Genomic DNA, 27,810 nt, shown 5'->3' on the forward strand with positions numbered 1-27,810 from the left:
TGCCTTACTTGGAGTCCAGTCAACAATCCCTGTAGTCTTCAGCCCGGTGGCGGTCCAGTAGCAGGCGTTCATAACACAGGCAAGTATTTCAGTGAAAAATCCCTCAGGTAAGAATTCCAGATAAGCATTTCGATGAATACTCCGCCCAGCAGGATCCACTCAGCAGGAGAGTCCATGAACCTCACTCCTCTCTCCTCCACCTTCACACTGAGAGTTTTGAGCTCTCACAAAGCCCGCTTACTCATTAGGCCCTCATTGGCCACAGGTATGTTGCCATGTTGTGTGCTGGGGGGTGAAGTTCCCAACTCCACCACCAGATGGAGTTATAGCTGCCAGTGGTTGGAGCCATCTCCGTGGAATATAGCGCCCCTCCAAGACGCAGCCTCTCGGGATGTCACACATCCCCCCCCCTCGGGACCGACGTCCTCGTCGGGCTGAAGGTTGAGAAGAGGGCATCTCGCCGGGACAGGGCGTCCGCATTGCCATGGCGCCTGCCAGCCCTGTAGACAACAGAGAAGTTAAACGCTTGCAAGCTTAAAAACCATCTGGTAACCCTACTGTTTGTCTCCTTGTTCTTGGCCATCCACTGCAGAGGGGCGTGGTCAGAGATCACCGTGAAATGCCGGCCCAGGAGGTAATATCGTAGGGACTCCAGGGCCCAGGTAATGGTGAGACACTCCTTTTCAACTGTTGAATAGTCCTTCTCTTTTGGGAGTAGTTTTCTGCTTAGATATAGGATGGGATGTTCCTCACCTTCATGCACTTGTGCGAGTACAGCCCCCAGCCCCACCTCTGAAGCGTCTGTCTGAACAACGAACTCCCTCTTGAAGTCTGGTGCCACCAGAACCGGACTGGAACAGAGGGCCTGCTTCAGGTTGATGAAGGCTGCCTCCGCCGCGGGATTCCACTTCATTCTTGAGTGCCGTTTGGTTGTCAGATCTGTCAGGGGTGCAGCAATGGAGGCAAAATTGGCAATAAAACGCCGGTAGTAGCCGGCTAGGCCCAAAAACGACCTCACCTGCTTCTTTGTGAGGGGTCGCGGCCAGTCCTGTATGGCCCGCAGCTTCACTTCCTGTGGCTTGACCAGTCCCCGGCCCATGGTGTACCCCAGGTAATTGGTTTCACTGAAGGCTAGCCTGCATTTTTTCGGGTTTGCCGTCAGACCTGCATCTCTGAGGGAATCAAGCACAGCTTGTACACGGGGTAAATGACTGTCCCAATCTGGACTTTGAATGACAACATCATCTAAAAATGCAGCTGCATACCTCTTGTGGGGAGCAAGGACCCGATCCATTAAGTGCTGGAACGTGGCCGGCGCTCCATGCAGACCAAATGGAAGCCGTGTGTATTGGTAGAGACCTTCTGGTGTGGCAAAGGCCGTCTTCTCCTTTGACGCTGGGGTCAGGGGCACCTTCCAGTAGCCTTTTGTAAGGTCCAGAGTGGTGAGGAACCGGGCATGTCCTAAGGAGTCTACTAAGTCATTGACATGGGGCATAGGGTATGAGTCAAACTCTGACACCTCATTCAATTTGCGATAATCATTGCAGAATCTCACCGACCCGTCTGGTTTGGGAACCAGGACGATGGGGCTTGCCCAGGCACTTTTGGACTCTTCGATGACTCCCAGCTCTAGCATCTTTCTCACCTCCTCCTGGATAGCCACCTTGCGAGCCTCCGGCACACGATAGGGACGCTGGGTCACTGTTCGGCCCGGGACGGTGCGGATCTCGTGTTGGACCACCTCTGTGTGCCCAGGGAGTGAGGAGATGATGTCTCGGTTGCAGTCCACCAGCTCTAGGGTCATCTGCCACTGGTGTGGGGATAGGCCTGGCCCCACCTGAACCTCCTCTCTGGCAGGTTCTTTGGACTCTGTCGGGGGCAAACAACTGAACAACGCCTCCCTGGCGTGCCATTTTTTCAAGAGGTTAACGTGATATATCTGCTCAGATTTTCTTTTCTCAGGCTGTCTCACCTTATAATTCACTTCTCCTACCCGCTCGATGACCTCATACGGTCCTTGCCAGGTTGCCAGGAACTTACATTCCATGGTCGGCACCAGGACCAGCACTCTGTCCCCCGGCTTAAACTCTCTCGGCTGGGCAGGTTGGTTGTAGGAGGCCTGCTGTTGCCGTTGAGCAGTCTCCATGTGTTCCCGCACTATCGGGTAGACGGCCCTCATTCTCTCCTTCATGGCCCTGACATGCTCGATCAGGGTCCGCTGTCTGCAGGGTTGCTCCTCCCAAGCCTCCTTGGCAATGTCCAGCAGCCCTCTGGGTTTGTAAGAAAGCAAAAGTTCAAAAGGCGAAAAGCCAGTAGAAGATTGGGGTACCTCTCTCACTGCAAACAGCAGGTATGGCAGGAGCTGGTCCCAGTTCCGCCCATCCTCTTCAACCATCTTCCTCAGCATTGACTTCAGAGTCCTGTTAAAATGTTTGACCAATCCATCTGTCTGGGGGTGGTAGACAGATGTTCGCAACTGTTTGACCTTCAACAGGGCACACAGTTCTTTCATCACCCTGGACATGAACGGGCTGCCTTGGTCTGTCAATATCTCCTTTGGAATTCCTAGACTGGTGGAGAGGAGGAACAGCTCCTTGGCTATTTGTTTGGAGGTCGCCTTCCTCAGGGGGATGGCCTCAGGGTACCAGGTCGCATAGTCCAGGATGACCAGGATGTACTGATGCCCCCTGGAGCTTTTTGGCAAAGGACCAACTATATCCAGTCCAATCCTCTCAAAAGGAGTTTCGATAATTGGTAAGGGGATGAGTGGGTTACAGTATGGGGGCTTAGGTGCCACCTTCTGGCATTCTAGGCAACTACGACAGTAATTCTTTGTTTCCTTGTGTACTCCAGGCCAGAAGAAACGCTGTAAGATCCTCTCTTTTGTCTTCTCTACACCTAGGTGGGCCCCCAGTGGATGTGTGTGTGCCAGATTGAGCACAGTCACCCGGTGGGGCTACGGTACAAGGAGCTGTTCATGCACTTCGTCATTTTTCTTCCCTACCTGATACAGTAGGCCACGTATAATTGTGAAATGGGGTTATGTAGGGCTTGCTCTATCCCCTAGCAGTACACCCTCTAGCACCTGCACATTTCTTAAGGCATTTGCAAGCGTGGGATCCTGCAACTGGGCAGTACCATACTGGCCTGTGAGAGGGGGAAGCTCCTCAATGCCTGGGGCGTCTTCCTCGTTTGAGCTCGGAGAGCTTTCCGGGGCCACATTCTCTTCTCCAGTGTCCGGGCCAGTCTCTGTGTCGGCCTGGGTGCCTGTCATCCCTGCGAGGGCAAACGCAGGGATGAGTGGCTGTGCGGGTTGCACTTGTGTGTTTGCAGGACGAGTCTTACCCCTCTGACTGCAGGGTACCCAGGCTGGCCTCTGCTGGGTCTCTCTCCACAGCAGGTGGAAGGCTGGGCAATCTCACCCAATTAGAACAGGAAGGGAATCAACCACTCCCACCCTCGTGTGTATAGTCCCCCTGGTGGTGGTCACTTTTAGTTCAGTGGTGGGGTACTCTTTGGTGTCTCCATGGACGCAGGAAACTGGGAGAACTTTGTCAGTGGTCAGACACAATGGATCCACCAGGTCCTTATGCACCAAGGTGACCCGACTACCTGAATCTAACAATGCTTCGACATCACGGCAATTCACCATCACTGGGCAGGTGGGGGGGGGGTCGATCTGGGGGCCCGTCTGCGGCCCCGACGAGTGATGCAAACAGCTGGGCGGATGGTGAGCTGAAGGACCCTGCAGTGGGCATAGGCTCGTCCACCGATTTCCCACACTGCCAAGACATGTGTCCCATATCCCCACACCGGAAGCATTGTCGGGTGTCACCATCACGGGGAATTCTAACCAGACCCGGCTGCCTTCTGGCTCCCCCAGGAGCATAGCCAGGTCCTGCTGTGGCTGGGCTGGACACCTTGGGGTTTTTGAGGCGGCCTCCCCCTGTCGACAGCAGGGGCGCAGTCCTGGGGTCCTTCCTGGAAGCACGGAGCATTTCTGTTGTGGCCTGGTACTTTTCCACAGCTTCAACAGTCAATTCAGCTGTGGTTAGGGCTTGTTGGCTGACGAAGCGCTTTGCCTCATATGGCAAGGCTCGTATGTAGTGATCCACGACAATGGCCTCCATTACTACAGCCACTGTGGTCTTTTCAGGTTCCAGCCATTTCCTCGCGATTCTGGAAAGTTCGTGCATCTGTGCATGGGGAGCCTGGTCTGCTTGGAAGGTCCAGCTGTGGAAGCGTTGAGCCATACCGAACTTGGTGAGCCCATGTCTGCTGAGGATCTCCGTCTTCAGAGCATCATAGTTCGTAGTCTTGTCAGAGGGTAGGTCTCGGACAGCGTTCAATGACTCTCCCGTTAAGAATGGGGCTAACAGTCCAACCCACTGTGCCCTGGGCCATCCTTCCCTAGTGGCCGTGGCTTCAAAGGTGTGCAACATCATCCGTGGCCCCCAGTTTGGAGATAAAGTTACTTGCCTTTATTGGGCCCACACTCCGAACAGCCATCCTCTTCTGTAGCTGCAACTCCTCTGCCTTCAGTTGGTTGGCTTTCCTTTGTTCCTCCAGGAGGGCCGCACTCACCTGTATTTGGGCTTGCTGGCCTGCAGTGAGGGCCTTCAAAAGTTCCTCCATCTTGCTGTGTGGAGAGACTATGGCTAACGGGGAAATTAAGCAATCAAATGTTCAGTGTCCTCCTCGTACATGCACTATTATTGATGATGATTGAAATGCCCACATTCAGTAGCAGGCGTTCATAACACAGGCAAGTATTTCAGTGAAAAATCCCTCAGGTAAGAATTCCAGATAAGCATTTCGATGAATACTCCGCCCAGCAGGATCCACTCAGCAGGAGAGTCCATGAACCTCACTCCTCTCTCCTCCACCTTCACACTGAGAGTTTTGAGCTCTCACAAAGCCCTCTTACTTATTAGGCCCTCATTGGCCACAGGTGTGTTGCTGTGTTGTGTGCTGGGGGGTGAAGTTCCCAACTCCACCACCAGATGGAGTTATAGCTGCCAGTGGTTGGAGCCATCTCCGTGGAATATAGCGCCCCTCCAAGACGCAGCCTCTCGGGATGTCACAATATATACGTACAGTAGTGTGTAGTGTATGTATAGTGTGTATAGTGTAGTGTATATAAAACTCCGTATCTCTGCTGAGACATAAATAATCATCAGCTGCAGCTCTGAAATTCACACACGATCCAAATTTGAATTTTCTCCAGCTTTAATTTGAGTATCTTTATCTTTTGTGTGTGTGTGTGTGTGTGTGTGTGTGTGTGTGTGTGTGGTTAAAATAGTAGTATAATTCTTATTTTCTGTGAAATTCAGATTGTATTTGTGTGAGTTTGTCATGAATTAAAAATGTTAAATGAAAAAATAAACGTGTTTTAAAGGGTCCAGCGGGTCAGAAAGGAGAACCTGGTTTGCTCGGCCCTCCTGGTCTTCCTGTAAGTCAAATACTTGTAATTGCATCATTTACATCGTTTCTGATGTGTTCCTGTTGAAATAACGTGTGTAAGGATGGAGTAGAACGTAAAGTGATTGTGTGTGTACTTATTTGAACAACGGTGCTGATCTGGAAAGTGTCACTGGGCTGTAGATGTAGTGATGGAGATCTAATCGTGGTTATTTTTAGGGTCCTCCAGGTGACATGGTCCAGCCGCTGCCCATTCAGATGTTCAAGAAGGCGAAGCGTTCTGCAGACGTCCAGGCCGACGAGGCCATAACGGATTACGGTTTAGAGGGAATGGACGAAGTCTACGGCTCCCTCAATAACCTGAAGCTGGACATAGAGCGTATGAAGTTCCCTCTGGGCACGCAGGACAATCCGGCCCGCACCTGCAGAGACCTGCAGCTCAGCCAGCCCGACTTCCACGACGGTGCGACACACACACACACACACACACACACACACACACACACACACACACACACACACACTCTCTCTCTCAAAAAACCCCCATTATAGCTTATAGATGAACAGCAGACGAGGGACGGGGTGATTTATTGCTCTGACAGTGAGAGATGCTCAGATTCACAGCAGCCCGAGCCCTTCAGCAGTTCACATCTTATTAAACGACTAAAGAACGCTTCCAGTGTGTGAACTGAGTGTGTGTGTTTTAGGAGAATATTGGGTCGACCCGAACATGGGCTGTAAAGGAGACTCCTTTAAGGTTTACTGTAACTTCACAGCAGGAGGAGAGACGTGTATCTATCCTGATAAAAAGTCCTCAGGGGTGAGTCATCTATCCCTCAAACTTTACAGTGAAACCCAGTTTGTGCTCATTGTGTGATAAACTCTTTCTGTTTTTCTCTGAACAGGTTAGAATATCCAACTGGCCCAAAGAGTCTCCCGGGACGTGGTTTAGTGAATTCAAGCGCGGTAAAATCGTAAGTCTCGCTGTCAGATCTGTGCTGTGTTGAGTCGATGTGTTGAACTGAGAGCTTTTCTAGACTGTCATTAATATAAAAACAGGTGGATGGACAGCAGCAGCCCCTCCTCAGCTTACCTGTCTCCTGTATGTGTCTTTGACAGCTCTCGTATGTGGATGTAGAGCAGGGTTCCATCAGCGGCGTCCAGATGACGTTCCTCAAGTTACTGAGTTCTGCAGCGAGACAGAACTTCACCTACATCTGCCACCAATCGGTCGCCTGGTTCGACGCCAAAGCTGACAACTATGACAAAGCGCTGCGCTTCCTTGGCTCCAACGATGAAGAAATGTCACACGACAACAGCCCCTTCATCAAGGCCGTGTATGATGCCTGCTCGGTAAGAACCTCAGTGCTGGGTGAATACACCACAGCGGATAAAAGGAACCAGTAAACCGGTACCGGTGCTCCTGCTGCTTTTAGTCACAGCAGATTTTCTGAATATCTAAAATTTTTTTCAGAAAAGCACAGTGACGTTTCCATTTCCTGATTAATCGGAGCATAAAGTAGGAAAAATAAACACAGGACAAACTGCCAAATGGTGACGATTCAAATCGATAAAATAAAAAATGATTTATTATCAAGCTGCGTAATCTCTGTTTGTTCTCGCTGTAATTGTGTTGTTTAGATAGCAGGGTGCGGAATAACATACAATAGTAGGAATACATGTGACTTCACTGTAGGCTGGAAGTAACACAGCTCTAATGTCACAAAAACACATATAAAATGTGAAAGAGCTGCTGTGCGATTGACTATAAATAGATTTAACCGAAGGAAAAAGAAAAGAGAAGCAAATGGAGGCAGAGCAAACGTACATAAACATTTATTTAGAAAAGGAATATTTATTAACTTTTTCACTTTTAATAAAAGGAATATTTTAGTTAATAGTTTATTATATTTTACTCCAATCTTTACAAATGTGTAATTAATTATTGTTAGTTAATTAAGAAAGAAAGAAAGCACAACTTTATTCATCACACTCACTCACTCACTATCCGTTTTTACGTCCTTTATCCTCAGTGCAGAGGGTTGGATGGCGCATGGTTCGTCAGAGTTCTCCAACGCCTTCTGTCTTGGGTGTCAGTTGAACTTAGACCAAGCCCTTTAAGGTCACTTTCCACACACTCCATTTATCTTAAGAACACACTTGTGAAATTTCCTCTCTGCATTTAACCCATCTGAAGCAGTGAACACACACATGCACACACACGTGAGCAATGAGCGCACACACACACACACCCACCCCCAGAGCAGTGGGCAGCCATGCTAACAGCGCCCGGGGAGCAGTTGGGGGTTCGGGGCCTCGCTCAAGGGCACCTCAGCCCAAGGCCGTCCCATATTAACCTAACCGCATGTCTTTAAACTGTGGGGGAAACCGGAGCACCCGGAGGAAACCCACACAGACACGGGGAGAACATGCAAACTCCGCAGAGAAAGGCCCTCGCCGGCCACTGGGTTTGAACCCAGAACCTTCTTGCTGTGAGGCGACCGTGCTAACCACTACACCACCGTGCCGCCCCAGAGAGAAAATGAAAGGGTTTTTTTTTTAATTTAACAAAAGCATTATTTAAGTTGATTTTAAAAAAATAGGAAAATAAATGTTGCATTTGTGTAATAAAATGTTCTTCATTTAGATTTGGGTTTTTTCCCCAAAAAATATCATTCGACTCGTGAATCACTGAATGCCTAATCATGTGACCTGGACACTGGATCTGATGAAATCTCCTCCTTTCTTTGTCTTTTCAGCAAAAGCAGGGCTACGCTAGAACCGTGTTGGAGATTAACACTCCACGCATCGACCAGGTTCCCATCATCGACGTCATGCTGAACGATTTCGGGGATCCAAACCAGAGGTTTGGCTTCGAGGTCGGCCCCGTCTGCTTCCTCGGGTAACAGCCTTCCTTCGGCCTGTTCGTGCTGGGACGCTTCGAGACGTGTGGATGACTGCCACACACACACACACACACACACACACACACACTTTTGCTGGCCAATAAAGACTGTGTTATCATCATGGGAATGTTCATTGCCCTTGTGGGGCCGAAATGACGAGACTGAGACCAGCAAACTGAGGACCAACATGAAGAAAAGACATGAACTGGTGAATAACGATGCACTTTCAGTCTAAAAAAAGAAATGGATTCCTCCGTTTTCCTCTGTTCCACCAACTTTTCCCAGTCCCAGTTTTAATCCCATGTTAAGATTAATTTCTAATCCTGCTGTTAAACCTCACCATAATCTTAACTCCTGTTTTAAACACCCGTCCAAAACCTACTCCGTAATTTTAATCCCGATATTTTATTTCGAGTCAAATATTGGAATTTATTCCCAGTCTTAATCCCAGTCATTCCTTTTCATTCCTTTATTCTTCTTTCAGGTGTTTTAATTTGCTCGTGATATATAAAAGAAAAAAAAGGTGCTATAGAAAGTGCATTTTAAAAAAAACATATATATATAAACTGTAATTTTGTACAATAATGTCTTTTGGAATTGGTTTTCCTGCAGAATCTTGCATGTCTTTAATTTGGTGCCTATACAGAGATTTCTTCAGTTTATTTTTTCTTTTCGACAGTTGTCCTGTTATAGTGTGACTAAAATCAGCATTAAAAACGAAAGCAGCCCTACTGTAAATATCGACCACTTTCAGACACAGAGGAGATGAATCCTTCTTATATGGATTGTGAAGAAGTAATTTTAAGAATTAAAATCTGTATAACGGCAGATTTTGCTTTCATTTCCCACTATAATGTGTTTATTTTGTAAGTGGTAGCGTTAATGCTGTGGTAATCAGACGTCTGATGATGTGACAGTGATGGCGTGAGAGCGTTTATCAGACTCACACTTTTTTTTTTAATACCTCAACTCAGAGTGGAAGGGAAACATGTTAAACAGCTTTTTAATCACACATTTTAATTTTCCACGTTTTGCTCTCTCTCTCTGTATTTGCATTTCTTTATCCACATTTCTGAAAACTACATTCCTTTGCTTCGTATTTAAGCTTCTGTGGAACAAAATGTGCTTTTATTTGCTTTTCTGTTTTTTGTCTCTGAATATTGTTTGCAGATCTGTTCGTGTCCTCGGTTTCCTCCAAATACACAACTATAGGCATTTAAAATTTGACACATTTGTGTACTTTTTTTCTTCTATAATTTATGTAAAACTTGGAATAAATGATTGGTACAATGTAGTTAGTTTCCTTTCAATCATGGTGCTCGAGTATGTTTTTGTTGTTTTTGCTGCCTGGAAAACAATTTATAAAGAAAATCAGACATGTTTCGGAGTGGAATGGAATCTATGTGGTGAAAATAACGACATTTTTTATTTTTGATTCAGGAATATACTGTGTACAGGGTTAGTGAGGTTAAGGGCAATAAAGTGAAGTAATGGAGGATTAGGTAGTCAAGTAACGAGGTTCAGGAAGTGAAGTTACTGCAGTAAGGTAAAGTAAATCAGGTATAAAGTAAATCCGGTAAGGTTAAGTTCAGTAAAGCAGGATAGTAATGAAGTGTAAAGAGGGTAAAGAGTCAGGAGGGTCTGTGGTGTAAAGTAAAGGTGGTGAGAGAGTAAATGGGTAAAGCAAGAAAGGCAAAGGGGTAAAACCATGAAACTAAGCAGAAAGTAAAGTGAGGTAAGCTGATGATGCAAGTGTTATGTTAAAATAGGTAAGGTAGTGTGAGTTACGTAAAGGACAGTAGGAAGGTGAAGTAAAAGTTAGCTCTGTTAAGGTGAGTTGGATAAAGAACAGTGGGAAGGTAGTGGTGTAAGTTGTAAGGTAATATATAGTGATAATGTAAAGGTCACTGTGACGGCATGGTGCGGAGCGCTCACCTGCTTGTGCATGTGGGCCATGGGCTCACCAACACCACGACACTTGTAGAACCAAGAAGATTCTACAGAAAATGACTGATAAACGAACAGATGAGGATGAGAGAAGTGTCACTGAAATTACTCGCATCTTCGGTAAAATTCAGAATTCACTGAAGAATAAAAGCTCCATGAACACATGAAGAGTGAGTAAAGAGAAACACGGAAGAAGTCCAACATCTCATTAGTATGGAACAGAAAAAGCAATGAGGATGAGGAAGGTCAGAAGATCAAGGATAATGTTTGGAACAGGTGTCTGAGAGGGAGCCGATGCCTGCAGAGGAGCACGCCATCGTGGTGGATCATCAGAACACCTACAGCTGAAGGATTCTGTCACACTGAGCAATACAAAAACACTCACTCACTAATTTTACCGAAGACAGAAGAGCATCGAGATCACTGAAAAACGATCCACACATCAACATCATCTCACCTGGAGGCAGACAGACGGCCAGAAGTCCTCGATTCATCAGTTTCAAACCAAACACGGCAGTTTGTTAAAGAGAAAACTCAACTATGCCTCGTTTATCACACTGAGCTCAACAGTACATTTTTAAACATTAAATGAAGTTACTGGACTCAAACCAACAACCAGAAAGGAGAAATACTTTTTATTTTAGTTGAATGCATGACTGATGAACCGCGAGATAATGGAGATGTGGATGGCTAAACGTTAGCTTGCTAATCATACTGTGGCCTGTGTATCCATACAGCTCTATTTCCTAAAGTGTGTGTGTGTGTGTGTGTGTGTGTGTGTGTGTGTGTGTGTGTGTGTGTGTGTGAAAGTGATGATTGAACACTACAGAATCACACTGTGATGTAGCTGCAGTTCCAGAGCTAATTAACTTCATTGTTTGTGAGAGACGGAGTGGGGGATCGACACGCTGCTCGCTCACAGCTCCACGTTTTCCTCCAGATAATAAAAACACAGTGTAGAAAAAGCTTTTATAAAATGTTTACAGCAGGTTTGGAGCTGGATGGAAACTCTGAGGACATCCGAGGCTGTGAATTTATCATTCGGCAAAACTCTCACACCGCTGACTGGAGACGAGCGAGAGGCGTGAACCGAGTGGCGTACTTCGAGGTAGGGCTCAGGGACGCTTTTTATTTTTCACTTCTGAATCCTCAACATTTCAGAAGATTAGATGTTACTGCACACAGATACGCGATGGTGAGATGTGTTTGTGTTGTAACATTTTTAATAGTTCAATTTAAAATCTCGTGCACAGGAACTTCACCTCCTCAATCTACCTCCGATTTACATTTCAGGGAATTTTATCATTTACATGCATTTCTATTGTTTGTGTTCAGTTCAAAATGGACAGAATTAGATATGTTTTTTCAGAGATTGGCAACACACACACACACACACACACACACACACACACACACACACACACAAATATAAATTTAGCTTGACTGTGCAGCTCACATTTCATCTCAGGCTTTTATTTCCATCTGTATGTGATTTACAGACAGGCTGAGAGGGTTAGTGTCTGCTGACAGAAAACCTGCTAACTTCGTAACACACACACACACACACACACACACACACACACACACTCTCTCTCTCTCTCTCTCTCTCTCTGTGTTGAGCTGGAATTAGAAGCTGCAGTCACACACTTTGAGGTTTGAAATCACACTCATGAGCGTCTTTAATAAACACTTGAAGTGTGTGTGTGTGTGTGCTGCAGGATCAAGAGTGCTGATTGGTGTTTAATTCCTATGTTAAATGTTGATCACATGACCAATTGTTGTGATCAGTTAAATGTTTATACATGTTTTTTATTTTATTTTTTGTGACTTTTTCCCTTGTTGCTGTTTTCTCGCTTTCGCACAACCTGCACACGATATTTACTCGCTAGCTCCCTTAGCTAATATTAGCCATGAAGAGGTGATGGTTGTCACGGTAACATTTATAATTTGGTTCGGTGAGAAATTTACTCCTAGAATTGTGATTGGTGAACAGTGAGAGGTGCTGATGTACCTTAGGGAGGAGGAGGAAGGGGCGGAATCAGGAAACTGGGAGGTCACATGCATTTCAAATTTGCATATTTAGACCATTCAATTTTCTATCAAAGTTTGATGCAACTTAGCTGTATTTTATTCTGTGTTAAGAATTGAAATAATTTAGTGAATATATTTCCGGAGGTGTAATTTTTCCCCTCGTGGCTCACGCTGACGACACTCTGCTGGAACGTGATCTGTGTGTGAGAAGTCATCACAAACATGTCGCCTTCATACCGCGCCACAGATCTGATTCCGTTCCCCTCCCGCTCCCCTCAGCAGGGTGCAGTCGGTCAGTTCCTGCGTGCAGTTATGGGCAGTGTGGAGTTAAAGAATTTATTCACCGTCGCTCAATTTATTAAAGCCAGATGTGATCATGGCCTGAAAGCTGGAGAACCTAAAAATGTCAAAAATTATGTTTTTTTCGAGGTGGAGATCCTGGACCCTAAAACCAGTGCGCAGCTCTGCTACCTGGACAAGGTGCGTCACTTTAACCGAAACCTGACACTGAACTCTGATCTGCAGTGTAAATCACCTTCACATCTGATCAGTGATTTATTTAAAAACAACTCGACCTGCAGCTGATTTTGTCTCAGACTGTATTTTTATTAACCGACTCATTAGTCGTAAATAAACTTCACTCAAGTTGGTTAAAAACTGACTTTTTTTTTTATAACTCCGTCATTTTCCATGAATAGGTGGAACCGAATGCCACCATCGGAGAAATCAAGATCCTGCTGCACAGATTATGTGAGTTTCCTTTCTTTCTTTCTTTCTTTTCTTAACCTTCCGTGGATGTAAATTGAATCCAGCTGCTCTGGATAAACAGATGTACAGCAGACTGACTGACTTGATTAGCTTCGTTTGCTAATATTAGCACGGCAGCGTTTGATTTTGACAAATGTTTTATTAAAATTTAAATAGAAGAGAATCATGAAGGAATCATCAAATTAAATCGTATTGATTCATAAACAATTTAATAACCTTCAATTTTATACACTTTTAATAACACACACACACACAAGGCCTGTTTCCGCTAGGTTTTAAAACGCGTCTCTGACACACATCACCCTTCCACCTGTGTGGATCTGTGTCTCTGAGATGTCCAGCTGACGCGTCGTGTTCATATTTCATTACCACCAGCTAGAGGGTCAAAAGGCCCCGCTCGCAGTTATCTTAAAAACGTTAAGCCTGCAACATACCTTCATTATTTTCTTCCACTCCAAACACGTACATCAGTGCTCCTCTACATTTTCTCGTGCGTTAGCACGCTGTCACCAAAACAACCACAACATCCTGCATTAATGACATCATTTCCTGTGATGTCCTTCTGAGGGACGCGTCAGGGCATGTTAGTGTTTACACTCCAAAAGGTCCGTTTACATGCGTCCCAGATCCCTCGCTAAGTGGTTTGAGTGAAAGTGTGTGATGTCCAGATGTGGCCCGGTTGCCCAAGACACGTTTAAAACCAGGTGTTTAGAGTCGCAGTGAGACTCAGCGGGGGTCGACTCCTGAAAACATTCAGTACTGTTTTAACCTTCAGTCTCTAAAACATCAGAACACGCTGTCGCTACACAAACACTTTCTCAAAGACTGTTTTTCTTTTTATTGTATATTTAAATTTTTCAGTAACAGACAGACAGACAGACAGACAGACAGACAGACACTAGCCCACAGGTCTGCTGTGTGAGTTTTTAAAGAAGTGAAATCTGAAATGTAAAATGTGTTTGTTAGGAATAATGTGTGTGTGTGTGTGTGTGTGTGTGTGTGTGTGTGTGTGTGTGTGTGTGTGTGTGTGATAAGAAGTGTACAGTTACACAGTAATCTGATAAATGACTGAACTGTTGCAGATCCGAAGTGGTCTCCAGCGAGACAGGCTCTGAAACTCCACCCCGGTAAAATGATTTCACTCTTTAACTCACTGATTCCACTGAACGAGTCTCTGCAGGGATTAAATCCTTTTACAGCTTCATCACTAAACTGTGCTACTGAGAGACAGACAGAAGGTCAGACAGACAGACAGACAGAGGAGTGGCAGAGAAACATACACAGATCTACAGATGGGGGGGGGGGGGGGGAGAGAGAGAGAGAGAGAGAGAGAGAGAGGTGACCTAATGCTGCACTGAAGAATGTACAGGAGACACAGAGACAGAAGGACAGACAGAGACACAGTAGTACAGATGCACTTCAGTAGGAGAGACAGACAGAGAGACAGACAGAGAGACAGACAGAGAGACAGTAGTACAGATGCACTTCAGTAGGAGAGACAGACAGAGAGACAGACAGACAGAGAGACAGTTACAGGGAATTTGAGGGGAAATTCAGAAAAAAAATCAGCTGCAGCTCTTTAAGTAAAACAGTTCAGTCTTGAATCTGATGATGATAACATGTTTTGTCTGATCCCACTGTCTGATCTCACTGTCTGATCCCACTGTCTGATCTCACTGTCTGATCTCACTGTCTGATCTCAAATGTTTGCTGCTGTTCAGAGGGAAAAGCTCTTAGAGATGAAGATGTTTTGGAGGATCTGCCTGTGGGGACGACGGCCACCATGTTCTTGCAGGACCTCGGGCCTCAGTTAGGCTGGACCATGGTGAGGACATGACCTTCACACAACCTTCACACAACCTTCACATGACCTTTACACAACCTTCACACATCCTTAACACGTTCTACACTTTATTCTCTTTAATCTTAATCATATACATACAGTGTGTGTATATAGATCTGTGTGTGTGTGTGTGTGTGTGTGTGTGTGTGTGTGTGTGTGTGTGTGTGTGTGTGTAAAACTGTAGGTGTTTCTGTCAGAAAGCATCGGGCCGCTTTTTATTTATCTTCTGTTTTACTATCGGCTACCGTTTATCTACAGTCACGAGTTTGATTACACACGAAGCTCACATGCTGCTGTCAGGTCAGGACACCTTTACACTGATTATTATTATTATTATTATTATTATTGTGTGTGTAGTGGCATCCTCAGTTTGTCTGCTGTCTCTCAGTGCAGTAACTCATGATGTGTGTGCCCCCCCAGTCATTCCCCCACCCCCCACCTGTTTTTTGTGTCCTTTATATTGATGATGCGAGCAAGGATTATAAAAAAATGTTATTGTTGTTATAACTAAACAGGTAACGATTCACCCAATTCATGATTTGATTCAAACCCCACCCCTCCACACACCCCTTACACACCTGTACACACCACACCCCCTACACACACCCCACACACACCCCTACACACACCCCTTACACACCCCTACACACACCCCACCCCTACACACCCCACACCCCCTACAAACCCACACCCCCTGCACACCCCACACCCACCCCTACACACACACCACACCCCCTACACACCCCACAACCACCCCTACACCCACCCCACACCCTCTACACACACCCCACACCCCCTACACATCCCACACCCCTACACACCCCTAGATACACACACACACACCATACACACACCCTACACACCCCACGCACACCCCTACACACACCCCACACCCCCTACACACCCCACACCCACCCCTACACACCCCACACCCTACACACCACACCCCCTACACACCACACCCCCTACACACCCCGCACCCCCTACACACACCCCACACCTACTACACACCCCCTGCACACACCCCACCCCTACACACACCCCACACCTACTACACACCCCCTGCACACACCCCACCCCTACACACACCCCACACCTACTACACACCCCCTGCACACACCCCACCCCTACACACACCCCACACCTACTACACACCCCCTGCACACACCCCACCCCTACACACACCCCACACCTACTACACACCCCCTGCACACACCCCACCCCCTGCACACACCCCACCCCTACACACCCCACACCTTCTACACACCCCCACCCCTACATACACCCCACCCCTACACACCCCTACACACACCCCAACCCTACACACCCCTACACACCCCACACCCACCCCTAAACACATCCCACACCCCCTACACACATCCTACACACCCCACCCCCTACATACCCCACACCCACCCCTACACACATCCTACACACCCCACCCCCTACATACCCCACACCCACCCCTACACACATCCTACACACCCCACCCCCTACATACCCCACACCCACCCCTACACACATCCTACACACCCCACCCCCTACACACCCCACACCCACCCCTACACACATCCTACACACATCCTACACACCCCACCCCCTAGGGACACCACTGAGTGTGTGTAGGGTGGTGTGTATTAGAGCTCGGTACCACCCCTTAATAACAGTGTGTGTGTCTGTCTGTCTGTCTGTCTGTGTGTGTGTGTGTGTGTGTGTGTGTGTGTGTGTGTGTGTGTGTGTGTGTGATTGCTCCTTATTTTCACAGACTGGCGTGTGTGTGTCACACCCTGCACTATATGAAGCGATTAATGGAGACAATATTCATCCATCGATTTTCACACGGAACTCTGCCACTCTACACCATGGCACTGGTCATTATTCATTCAGCAGCATTTATTAATATTCATTACATATTCATTATTCATTCATTAACTTATTATTACAGTGTGTGTGTCTGCTGTTTATCTGTTAGCTGCTTATAATAAATAAATCATTTATCTTTATGAACAGATTCAGTTCAGTCTGAAACCATTAACTCAGTATAACATCAGACAGCTGTAAGGATCTGTCTGTCTGTCTGTCTGCCTCCCTGTCTGCCTCCCTGTCTGCCTCCCTGTCTGTCTGTCTGTCTGTCTGTCTGTCTGTCTTCCTCTCTGTCTTCCTGTCTGCCTCCCTGTCTGTCTGTCTCCCTGTCTGTCTCGCTCTCTGTCTGTAGGGTTTTTAAGTTTGGTCAGACAGACATGTTTTCAGTGAGGTCTTCTGTCTTGTTGCTGTTTTTAATTTAATTGAATTTAAATTATTTTTAATTTATTTGTGAGGTTCACGAATCTGATTGTTAGTTTGTTAGCCCCGGTGTGCTTTCAACCAATCAGAGTGTGAGGGTGGAGCTAACTGCTGTTTAATGTTATTTTTCAGAATTGTTTATATTATTGGGGATTTTCAGCGTGGTTAGCATTCTACATCAACCATCCTCTCTACACCACACCCAGTAAGTGCTCACTACTGAGTGTTCACTACTGACTGCTCACTACTGAGTGTTCACTACTGACTGCTCACTACCGAGTGTTCACTACTGACTGCTCACTACCGAGTTTCACTACTGACTGCTCACTACTGAGTGTTCACTACTGACTGCTCACTACCGAGTTTCACTACTGACTGCTCACTACTGAGTGTTCACTACTGACTGCTCACTACCAAGTTTCACTACTGACTGCTCACTACTGAGTGTTCACTACTGACTGCTCACTACCGAGTGTTCACTACTGACTGCTCACTACCGAGTTTCACTACTGACTGCTCACTACTGAGTGTTCACTACTGACTGCTCACTACCGAGTTTCACTACTGACTGCTCACTACCGAGTTTCACTACTGACTGCTCACTACTTGCACTAATGCCTCTAACATCAGAATTCTGCTTTCCGTTTATAAACTCCACTCGTTTGTATTCATCCTTTTTATTTCCTTGTGTTTCTCTCAACTCTGAATGACCTGAACATCGTCCCTGCGATAGAAATATTAATTTTAAACATTTTTTTAGAACTTTTTATTTATTCACATAGGTAAAACACATGAAGATGTACAGTTTATAATTCGCTCAGTCCACATCATATTACCTTCACTCATAAATACATACAATATCTCCTTTCCATACAAGTCAAATATGAGTCACCTACCACATTCTTGAATTCTGACTTCTAGTGTTCCACCAGTACAGATAAGTGTATTTGCAAAACCTAAACAGGTGCTACTGAGCAAAAAATTAAAATAAATAAATAAATAATAATAAAAATAATAAAATAAAAACAAAAAGAGGTATTTAGAGCTCTTGTATCGCTTGAATGATTGGTTTCCATCTTCTCTCAAATTTTTCTAGTTTCAGTTGTAATCTTGCTGTAGTTTTTTCCATAATAAAAACCTTTTTTTACTTTGTCTGTCCATTGCATTATGTTGGGGGGATGTGGCTTCAACCAATTGATTGTGATCATTTTCTTTGCTATCAAAAGCAGGACTTTCAATAAGTAGCTGCAATCTCTGTCTATCAGGTCCTCAGGTAGTTTTCCAAGTATATACAGGGTTGAGTGTAGATGCAGGTCAATACCCAAAATTCTTTTTATTTTTGTTTTCACACATTTCCAAAAATCTATGATCTTTGGACAATCCCAAAATATATGAGTGAAGTCACCCACCATGCCACAGTTCCTCCAACATAAATCTGATGTTTTACTATATTTTGCGGTGACCGATGGGGTGTTAAAGTAACGCATCTTTACTGTCCATTCAAACTCCCTCCATGTTGGACTGTTAGTTAATTTATGTCCAGATCTGAATGTTTCTTCCCAATCATCATTTTTTATTATTACATTTGCTTCCAATTCCCATCTTTCTTTAACATCCAAATTTTTATCATTGGATTCATATTGTAGTGATTTATACATTTTTGAAATCAGCCCTTTTTTTGACTCTTCTTCTGTAAATGACATAAGCAGCTCTTCGACCTTGGGTGGTTCTTTGCTTACTCTTTCCCATTCATTTTGTTTCTGGAGGTAGCGTCTCAATTGCAAATATTTATAAAAATCGTTATTTGGTAAATTAAATTCCTGTTTGAGTTGTTCAAATGATTTCAAAATTTGCCCTGTAAAAATCTGTGCCATATATATTAACCCTTTATTAGTTCCTTTCTCAAATCCTGCATCCATAGTACAGGGTACAAAGTCTGGGTTTTTGGCTATTTTTGTAGCTTTACTTACAGAGCTTGGTATATTTAATTTCTTTTGTATTGTCGACTATATTTTCATTGTTTCTATAATCAGATCATTTTTAATTTTAAGCTTCCTTTGCGGGGCGGCACGGTGGTGTAGTGGTTAGCGCTGTCGCCTCACAGCAAGAAGGTCCTGGGTTCGAGCCCTGGGGCCGGCGAGGGCCTTTCTGTGTGGAGTTTGCATGTTCTCCCCGTGTCCGCGTGGGTTTCCTCCGGGTGCTCCGGTTTCCCCCACAGTCCAAAGACATGCAGGTTAGGTTAACTGGTGACTCTAAATTGAGCGTAGGTGTGAATGTGAGTGTGAATGGTTGTCTGTGTCTATGTGTCAGCCCTGTGATGACCTGGCGACTTGTCCAGGGTGAACCCTGCCTTTCGCCCGTAGTCAGCTGGGATAGGCTCCAGCTTGCCTGCGACCCTGTAGAAGGATAAAGTGGCTACAGATAATGAGATAATGAGATGAGCTTCCTTTGCACTGGCCTGGTTACAAATGGGAGTGACTCCAAAGACACAGTAGGGCAGGCCCTTTGCTCCATCTCCACCCATATTGCATTTTTGTCTTTTGTTATCCATAATATAAGAGCTCTAAGTTGAGCGGCCCAGTAATAGTTCCTTAGATTTGGTAAGTTTAGCCCTCCCTTATTTAGGGGGGCTAAAAGTGTCTTATATTTAATTCTTGCTTTTTTGTTTTGCCATAAAAATCTTGACATACTTTTGTCCAGCATTTTAAAGGTGGAACCAGAAACCATAACTGGAAGTGATTGAAACAGGAACAATAGTCTTGGCAAGATATTCATTCTAATAGTTTCTAGCCTCCCAATGAGAGTCAGGGGTAAAATCGCCCATCTATCCAAGTCTTTTTTTAACTTCCTTTATCAATTTTTCGTAATTCGCATCATATAACTGTGAAACATTAGGAGTAATAATAACACCCAGATATCTAAATCCTTTATCGGTCCATTTAAACCCAACCTTTTCTTTTAACTCTGCTGGACATTTACCTGAGATCATCATAGCAATTGATTTGCTTTCATTGGTCAGATCTCATCTCATCTCATTATCTCTAGCCGCTTTATCCTTCTACAGGGTCGCAGGCAAGCTGGATCCTATCCCAGCTGACTACGGGCGAAAGGCGGGGTTCACCCTGGACAAGTCGCCAGGTCATCACAGGGCTGACACATAGACACAGACAACCATTCACACTCACATTCACACCTACGCTCAATTTAGAGTCACCAGTTAACCTAACCTGCATGTCTTTGGACTGTGGGGGAAACCGGAGCACCCGGAGGAAACCCACGCGGACACGGGGAGAACATGCAAACTCCACACAGAAAGGCCCTCGCCGGCCACGGGGCTCGAACCCAGGACCTTCTTGCTGTGAGGCGACAGCGCTAACCACTACACCACCGTGCCGCCCCATTGGTCAGATACCCTGAAATTTTCCCGTATTCTCTAAGATTCTCCAACAGGGCTGGTATCGATAGGGATGGGTCATTTAAAAGTATTAGCAAATCACCTGCAAACAGAGATATTTTATGTTCCACCCCCCCTTCATCCCTTATTCCCAATATTTGATTGTTTTGTCTTGTTGATTCGGCCAATGGTTCAATACTTATAGCGAACAACAGTGGACTCAAACAATCACCTTGTCTGACTCCTCTTTTGAGGCAGAAGAAATCTGAGCAACATCCGTTAGTTCTGATCCGTGATTTGGGGTCTTTATAGATTATTTTTACCCATTCTATATAATTCTGGGGGAATCCAAAAGCTGATAATGTCTGGTACAAGAAGCTCCATTTCACCCTATCGAAAGCCTGCTGGGCATCAAGACTAAGCATCATTGAAGCCCGAGATTTGTATTTTGAACTTGAAATAATATTTATTATTCTCCTAATGTTGTTTGCTCCCTGCCTATTGGGAATGAATCCAGTTTGATCCATGTTAATTAATTTAGTTATGTATTTTTGCATTCGTTTTGCCATTATGCTTGTAAGAATCTTTAAATCATTGCAGAGTAGACTCACAGGTCTGCATCCTTCACATAGAGTTGGATCTTTTCCTTCTTTAAGTAAGACTGATATGATGGCTTCTGACCATGACTTGGGTGGGTCCCCAGATGATAGAGCATAATTAAATACTTTATATAGCACAGGTGTTATCTCCTCTCTAAAACTTTTGTAAAACTCTCCTGGGAACCCATCAGTCCCAGGTGATTTATTATTTTTGAGAGTTTTTATAGTATCCAATATTTCCTGTGTAGAAACTGGCCGAATCATTTCAGATGCCTCTTCCCTGACAGAGTTGGTAAATTAATTTTTTTAAAAAGGCTTGTGTGTCACTATCATTGTGGTCAGATTCAGAGTCGTCATATACTGCAAGCCTTTATAATACTCCGCAAAAGCCTCTGCAATTTCTTTAGGTTTTAATATAGTTTGTTTAGATGTGGGGTGTTTTATTTTTGATATTATTCTATTTGTTTGGGCCTTTCTAAGTTGAAATGCTAATAAGCGACTGGCTCTATTACCCATCTCGTAGTATCTCTGGCTTGTAAAACGTAGGGACCCTTCTGTTTTAAATGTTAAGAGATCATCTAATTTGCCTCTGATTGTTTTTAAATGACGAAAAATGGATTTATCTGATGTTCTTTTATGTTCCGTCTCCAATCCTTTAATTTTGTTCTCCAATTCTCTTTGTTTTTTTAATTGAGCTTTCTTCAGTCGAGATGATATTTCTATTATTTTCCCTCGTATCACTGCTTTCCCTCCTTCCCATAATATTGATGGTGTTACCTCACCGTTATCATTTATTTGGAAGTATTCCTTTAAACTCTGCTTTATTTCTTTTACTACACTTTCACTTGACAGAATACGTACATTCATCCTCCAATATCTGAAAAGGGGTTCATTACCTAGGTCTACGGTTAGGGTAATGGGTCACTTATAGTTATAGTTTCTATTCCACAGTTCAATACTTTGTGTATATGTTGTTGTGACACATAGAAAAAATCTATTCTCGAATAGCTACCATGCAGGTTTGAATAAAATGTATAATCTCTCCTCTTTGGATTATTATCCCTCCATGGATCAGTAAGACCAAGCTCTTTAGTCATGTTATTCAATACTGTAGATTTTTTGTGCTTGGTCCCTGGTCTGGAGGAAACCTGTCTAATCTGCCATTTTGTATTGTGTTAAAATCTCCCCCATCAGTCCCATTCCCTTTGCTTCACTGGCTATTACTTTAGCTATCTGTTTAAAGAATGTCTCTTTCTCCTCATTTGGGGCGTGTACATTTAGTACTGAAACAATCATGTCCCCTATCGATCCCACAATCATGACATATCGTCCAGTGTTATCCTTAATCTCCTTTTCAACCTTAATTGGTGTACCTTTACCAATTAAAATAGCTACCCCTCTCCTTTTGCCATATGAGGCATAGAATACCTGATTTACCCATTCCCGTTTTAATTTTCTCTGTTCAGTGTCCGTCAAATGTGTCTCTTGTAGTAAAGCTATTGAACATTAATTTTTCCAGTTGGCTCAGTATCATCTTCCTCTTAATGGGATGATTCAGACCATGTACATTGTATGACACAAGATTAAGCTTATTCATATTATTTTCAAATGAGACCCACAAGCTCTACACCTCACCCAAAAGTAAGAAATTACATAAAACCTTGCATAATAAAGAAAACAAAAAATGTACATCTTCATCAGAACCAGAACCAATGTATAACAGGAACAAGAACGAATGTCTTCCAAACATCCCATCATCAGAGAGTCGTGGTGTTTTCTCTCTGGGGAAAAAGCACTATGTGCATCCACAACCTATTCTCTAAGGTTGTTAAGAACTCAAAGTTTTAAATTCACTCTTAATAAAACCAATATTTCTGTCAGTTTAACAAGTAGTGTCTAAACTAGCTTCTCTCGTCTTTCACCAGTCCTTGTATTGAAGGCAGATATAAAAATAATTTCCTATTCTTAACTATTCCTTATTACACTTCACTTCTTTCTGTCCTTACTATATCAGTAGAGGTGTTGAGTGTTGAGTTTACTCCATGAGGGCCTGTACGTCTGCTTCTGTGATGTAGGGCCGTCTCTGCCTCCCTCTCTGTCCTGTCGCCGTGTTCCAGCTGCTCTGCATCATCACTCTCTGCAGCCTCTCCGTCCTGTCTTCGTCCACAATAATCCCCATGGCTTTTAACATAGGTGCCGCTCCCGTTAGTGTGCCAAATGTCTTTGTCCCCGAGTCCAAAAACACTTTAAGCTGGGCTGGGTAGGGGGACTGCGCCTTCACGTTTTTCTCCTTCAACTTTTTGATGACATCCCTCACCCGTTTCCTCTTCTTTTGAACCTCCGTCGTGTAGTCTTGATTAAAGTAGATGGTTTGTCCCTCGTATGTTGTCTTCTGTTTCCAGGCTTGTCGTATCACATATTCCTTAACTTCGTAATCCAAAAAGCGCACAATGATTGCTCTGGGGGGGCGGGGCTGCCCTGGGTTTAGCCACCAGTGACCGGTGCGCCCTCTCGATGCGTATTTCCATGTCGCCTGTGATTTGGATTTTGGACTTAAGTCTCGTAATGAAGTCTATGGTATCATTCTTCTCTGCGCCCTCTGGGATGCTGTGTATCTGTATATTGTTGCATCTCATTCTTGACTCCAAGTCATCGCACTTAACAGATAGTTTGGCCGTTTGCTGCAGTAAGAAGGCCGCGGAGCGCTCCAGTCGCGTCGTCCTGTCCTCTGTATTTCCAATTCGTTCCTCCATGTGCCCTGCTCTTTGCTCGAGGGGTGCCATTCTTTCCATAAGCTCTTTCATGTTCGTTTCGAGTCTAGCCATTGCTCTTGTTGTCACTTGCTGCTTCGGCATGCTCCTGTCTTAATTTGCGTAGCTCAATTAATATGACCGCATCATGTTCACTGCTAGCTGACCCTAGCCGCTCCATCTCTGGACTCCCTCCCTCCGCCGACTCGATACAACTTCCCTTTGCACCGTCCCCCCGCCCAGCCTTCCCTATCTTAACCATATTTTCCATCAACTTTGTTTGTCGACTTATTTTCCAGATTTCCGTACTTATTGCTGTTTTTGCTTTAGTTATTAGCTAGTTTTAATTGGTTTTCTGTAGAGCTACTTTGCCTGCTGCCGTCTACAACATGGCGCCACTGAAAGTCCAATTTTAAACATTTTATTTTAAACTTTGTTCCAGTTTTAGTGAAAATGGTGAGCAGGTTGTTTGGAGGTGTGTCATTAACTCCTGTCTTTACTGATGTATTGTTTTATCAGTGTTTGGGAAAATTCAGATCTACACATCACTCGTTACGTTTCTGGTGCGTATCCTAAAGTCTCAAACAAACAAACAAATAAATAAAGTGCTGTTAATAGTGTTGTGGATGTTTGTGTGACGCTCCACCTGTGTGTCTGCTCCAATCTCAGATCTGTGAGTGTGGAAACTTCTCCATCCACCTCACTCTGAATCGCCTCAGCTGCAACGGTCAGAGTTTCACATCAAACAGGAACATCAACATTAAACACTTTAACACAAACCTCTCAGCACAGCACAGACAGGTGTGTGTGTGTGTGTGTGTGTGTTTCAGGATCAAGGCCGATGCAGATTCCATACCCGAGTAAAAATCCCTTCACGTGGCTTTTCTTCTTCGTCTCTTGTCCAAACTACACATATGAGGCGTGTTACACTGAACACACACACACACACACACACACACCATTTACTTATAGTTCATTTTATATTGTTTTTAATTCTGTGTGTTGTTTTGGTTGCAGTTGGGTTCATGGATCAGCTTCACGGTGATGACGCAGTGTGTTCCAGGTTCTCTCTCTCACACACACACACACACACACACACTCTTTCTAACATCCATGAGACTCTCTCTCATGTTAATAATCACATCATTTCTTCTCCGCTCTGTCTGCAGTCGCCGTGTTCACACTGATCAGCTTCATACAGATGACCATCTGGGCTCGAGGAAAACACAAAACCTATACACAGGAGTTTGGAGATTATCCTGAGCTCAGGAATGCCATCATTCCACTCTTCCTCTAGGGACTTGGGACACAGAACCCTTTTACAGCCTCATTTCATTTGGAAATAAAAAAAAGGGCTTCAGGATGAAGATAAATAATTAGCAATGAAAATATTTTAGTACATTAAATGCACAATTGTGAAAAAAAAGTTCCGTCCCAAACAGAGTTCATCCCTGCGTAGTGTTCTTCCTGGAACATGAACAGACAAGACCCAAGCCATAGCGTTACAACACAAACACACTTCACATCATCATCATCATCATCATCTAATAAACCATTGTCTGCTTCTGAATCAGTTCACATACTGCAGCCGTGACTCTGCTGGGCTTCGTACACACACACACACACACACACACACACACACACACACACACACACTGCTTACACCATCTGCACATTTTATTTCATTTTATTTCTTTACATTTTTGTTAGAAGGAACCGTAATTAAAGTGTTTGGGACACAACCTGACGTCACTGTGATCTGAACTTTAAATCACCAGAAGATGAATATTTACTGAAACGTATTTATATATTGGAATAAATTAAAATATTTTCTCCAAAGTTAAATATTTTCAGGATCCTGTAACCGGCTGCCAGTCAGTTTAACTTCGATGAGAATCAGTGGGAAAATTAAAATAATTGTTTTTGAGTGGTTTTTTTTTTTCACTTTGAGTGTGTTCATGTTCAGAACACGACTCGATGCATTTTGTTGGATTAGAATTAATTCATTTTAAATCAGAAAAGTTCAGATTGTACACAACAGTCACCATGAACCTGTCCCAAAACTTCTGACCAACTCAACCTGATAATAAAATCTGAATATTAATGTGAGTAAATTGAATAAATATAACGTGAATGAACATTATAAACACTGATAAAAGCTTTATTCTGCTTAATAGCTGCAGCAGTGTGTGTGTGTGTGTGTGTGTGTGTGTGTGTAAAGCTTCAGCAATTATAATAAAACAGGCACGGCTTCAGCAGAAAAGCATGAACACACAAAAAAGCGCAATAAAACATCATATTTACAGAACGTAAACGTGGAGCTGCGCGCACGGACACTCAAAGATCACGTGTGAGTCACGTGTTATGGTGTGAATCGCAGAAATATTAAATATTACACACAGAATTGAACAACAGGAATGAAATCTTATTAATAATTACAAATTGCTGACAGAACGATGAGTTTCTTAATTAAACTGTCCACAGTAACAATGTTATTAATGATGTTAATTATCACGATGAATCGTAGAACTGATTATCAGCACACACTCAGTCACGGGTGTGTAAGAGAATCAAACTTTAAAAAAATCACTAAATTGCAGGTATGAAGGAGTGTAAATGAGTTTGTTGATGGTGAGTGCAGTGAGTCGTGACATTTTCATGATGTCATTATTTTTTGGAAGACGCCTTATTCGGTGAGATCTTTGCTTCACGTCTCGCTCCAGCTGCTCTGGGATGAAGAACGACTTCATCATCATCCTCACCTGACTGCTGCTTCGCAAAATTCACAAACACCTGCAGGAACAACAAATCCAATCAAATCTAATCTAATCACATTCAAATCCAATCAAGGCAGCATTTCCTCTGTTAGAAGTGATGATAAAAAAAATTGACATTTGATTTGTATATTATGTTTGAACAGACTGAAGGAGGGTGTGGATGGGGCGTGGCGGGGCGTGGCAATGGAGAGCTGGTGATAGATTTCAGTATTTAAGGCGAGCAGTTCCTCCTGCTTCAGATAAAATTCTCTGATGGATTTAACGGCCGCTGCGCCTCACTGATGTCTCACCAGGAGCAGATCACCATCTCGCCTCCAGAGGGCGCCTCACCTGAGTTTAAACACCTCTGAGTTGATCATTTCCACTTCCTGCTAACAGACTTTAGAATTCACTGGGACGCTCACAATAAATTCAGAGCTGTTTGTGCTGTGTCTGATCTCTGTGTCTGATCTCTACCTTGCCTGCGCTGGCTCTGTGTCCTGGACGGAACTCTGACCTGATGATTCTGATCTATTGTGGACTGACCTGCTGTGTTCACCTGTGCCCATGTTTACCTCTTTTCCCACCAACAGGGAACGGGTTCCTGAACCGGTTCTGTTCAGGATTCTTTAATCCTCGGTGCCAGCGAGAGAACCGGCCCACATTTTCACCAGTTTTGAGCAGAACTGTTGGAATTAAGGATGCATCATGAATGGAGGGCGTGGCCCATACACAATGGGAGTAAACAGTAGGAGCAAGATACCGGAACACACTGACTACCTGTGAGATTTTGTTCTGTTATTGCAGATATTTGTTTTCATTCTATTTGTTTCTGAAGATGTTTCCTTTTCCGTTCTTCATCGCTGCGCTCTGCTTCATTCCATTTCATCCAAAAATAAATTCGTTCAGAACCTGAAAACTTGGTACCTATTTGGAACCAAAAGTTACCTGGTTTTTCCAGTGTGAACCGTGACATCAGTGGGCGTGCCATTCGTTAGGAGAATTTCTACATCATCTCATCATTAGTCGTTGGTTCATGGTTGTTTTTTAGATGAAAACAAATATCTGCAATAACGGAGCAAAATCTCTCGGGTAATCACCACACTGCCGTC

At 44.3% G+C, this 27,810-nt stretch overlaps 3 protein-coding genes across 3 annotated transcripts in view; 2 read left to right on the forward strand and 1 right to left on the reverse strand.

Moving 5' to 3' along the window:
• col11a1b (collagen, type XI, alpha 1b) overlaps positions 1 to 9,621 on the forward strand; it is a 141,821-nt gene extending 132,200 nt beyond the window's left edge. The window contains exons 59-64 of the mRNA XM_060905455.1: positions 5,399 to 5,452; positions 5,641 to 5,884; positions 6,129 to 6,241; positions 6,327 to 6,395; positions 6,541 to 6,774; positions 8,181 to 9,621. Of these exons, the coding sequence (XP_060761438.1) occupies positions 5,399 to 5,452; positions 5,641 to 5,884; positions 6,129 to 6,241; positions 6,327 to 6,395; positions 6,541 to 6,774; positions 8,181 to 8,327 (861 nt within the window). The 3' untranslated portion in view covers positions 8,328 to 9,621. The remainder of the gene's footprint in view (positions 1 to 5,398; positions 5,453 to 5,640; positions 5,885 to 6,128; positions 6,242 to 6,326; positions 6,396 to 6,540; positions 6,775 to 8,180) is intronic.
• A 2,981-nt stretch (positions 9,622 to 12,602) lies between these two features.
• Positions 12,603 to 25,648, forward strand: LOC132871940 (very-long-chain enoyl-CoA reductase-like). The gene is made up of 12 exons (XM_060906577.1): positions 12,603 to 12,785; positions 13,004 to 13,055; positions 14,156 to 14,200; positions 14,795 to 14,898; positions 15,101 to 15,216; positions 16,682 to 16,787; positions 17,332 to 17,404; positions 24,462 to 24,505; positions 24,612 to 24,669; positions 24,773 to 24,861; positions 24,960 to 25,005; positions 25,112 to 25,648. Exons 1-12 carry the CDS (start codon positions 12,618 to 12,620, stop codon positions 25,237 to 25,239), a joined length of 1,029 nt encoding a protein of 342 aa, XP_060762560.1. The 5' UTR covers positions 12,603 to 12,617; the 3' UTR covers positions 25,240 to 25,648.
• The window catches only part of LOC132871942 (retinal-specific phospholipid-transporting ATPase ABCA4-like), a 105,391-nt gene continuing 102,575 nt past the window's right edge, over positions 24,995 to 27,810 (reverse strand). The window contains 1 exon segment of the mRNA XM_060906578.1: positions 24,995 to 26,735. Within this exon segment, the coding sequence (XP_060762561.1) occupies positions 26,610 to 26,735 (126 nt within the window). The 3' untranslated portion in view covers positions 24,995 to 26,609.

Source organism: Neoarius graeffei, chromosome 23 (assembly GCF_027579695.1).
Source record: "Neoarius graeffei isolate fNeoGra1 chromosome 23, fNeoGra1.pri, whole genome shotgun sequence".
Taxonomy (NCBI): domain Eukaryota; kingdom Metazoa; phylum Chordata; class Actinopteri; order Siluriformes; family Ariidae; genus Neoarius; species Neoarius graeffei.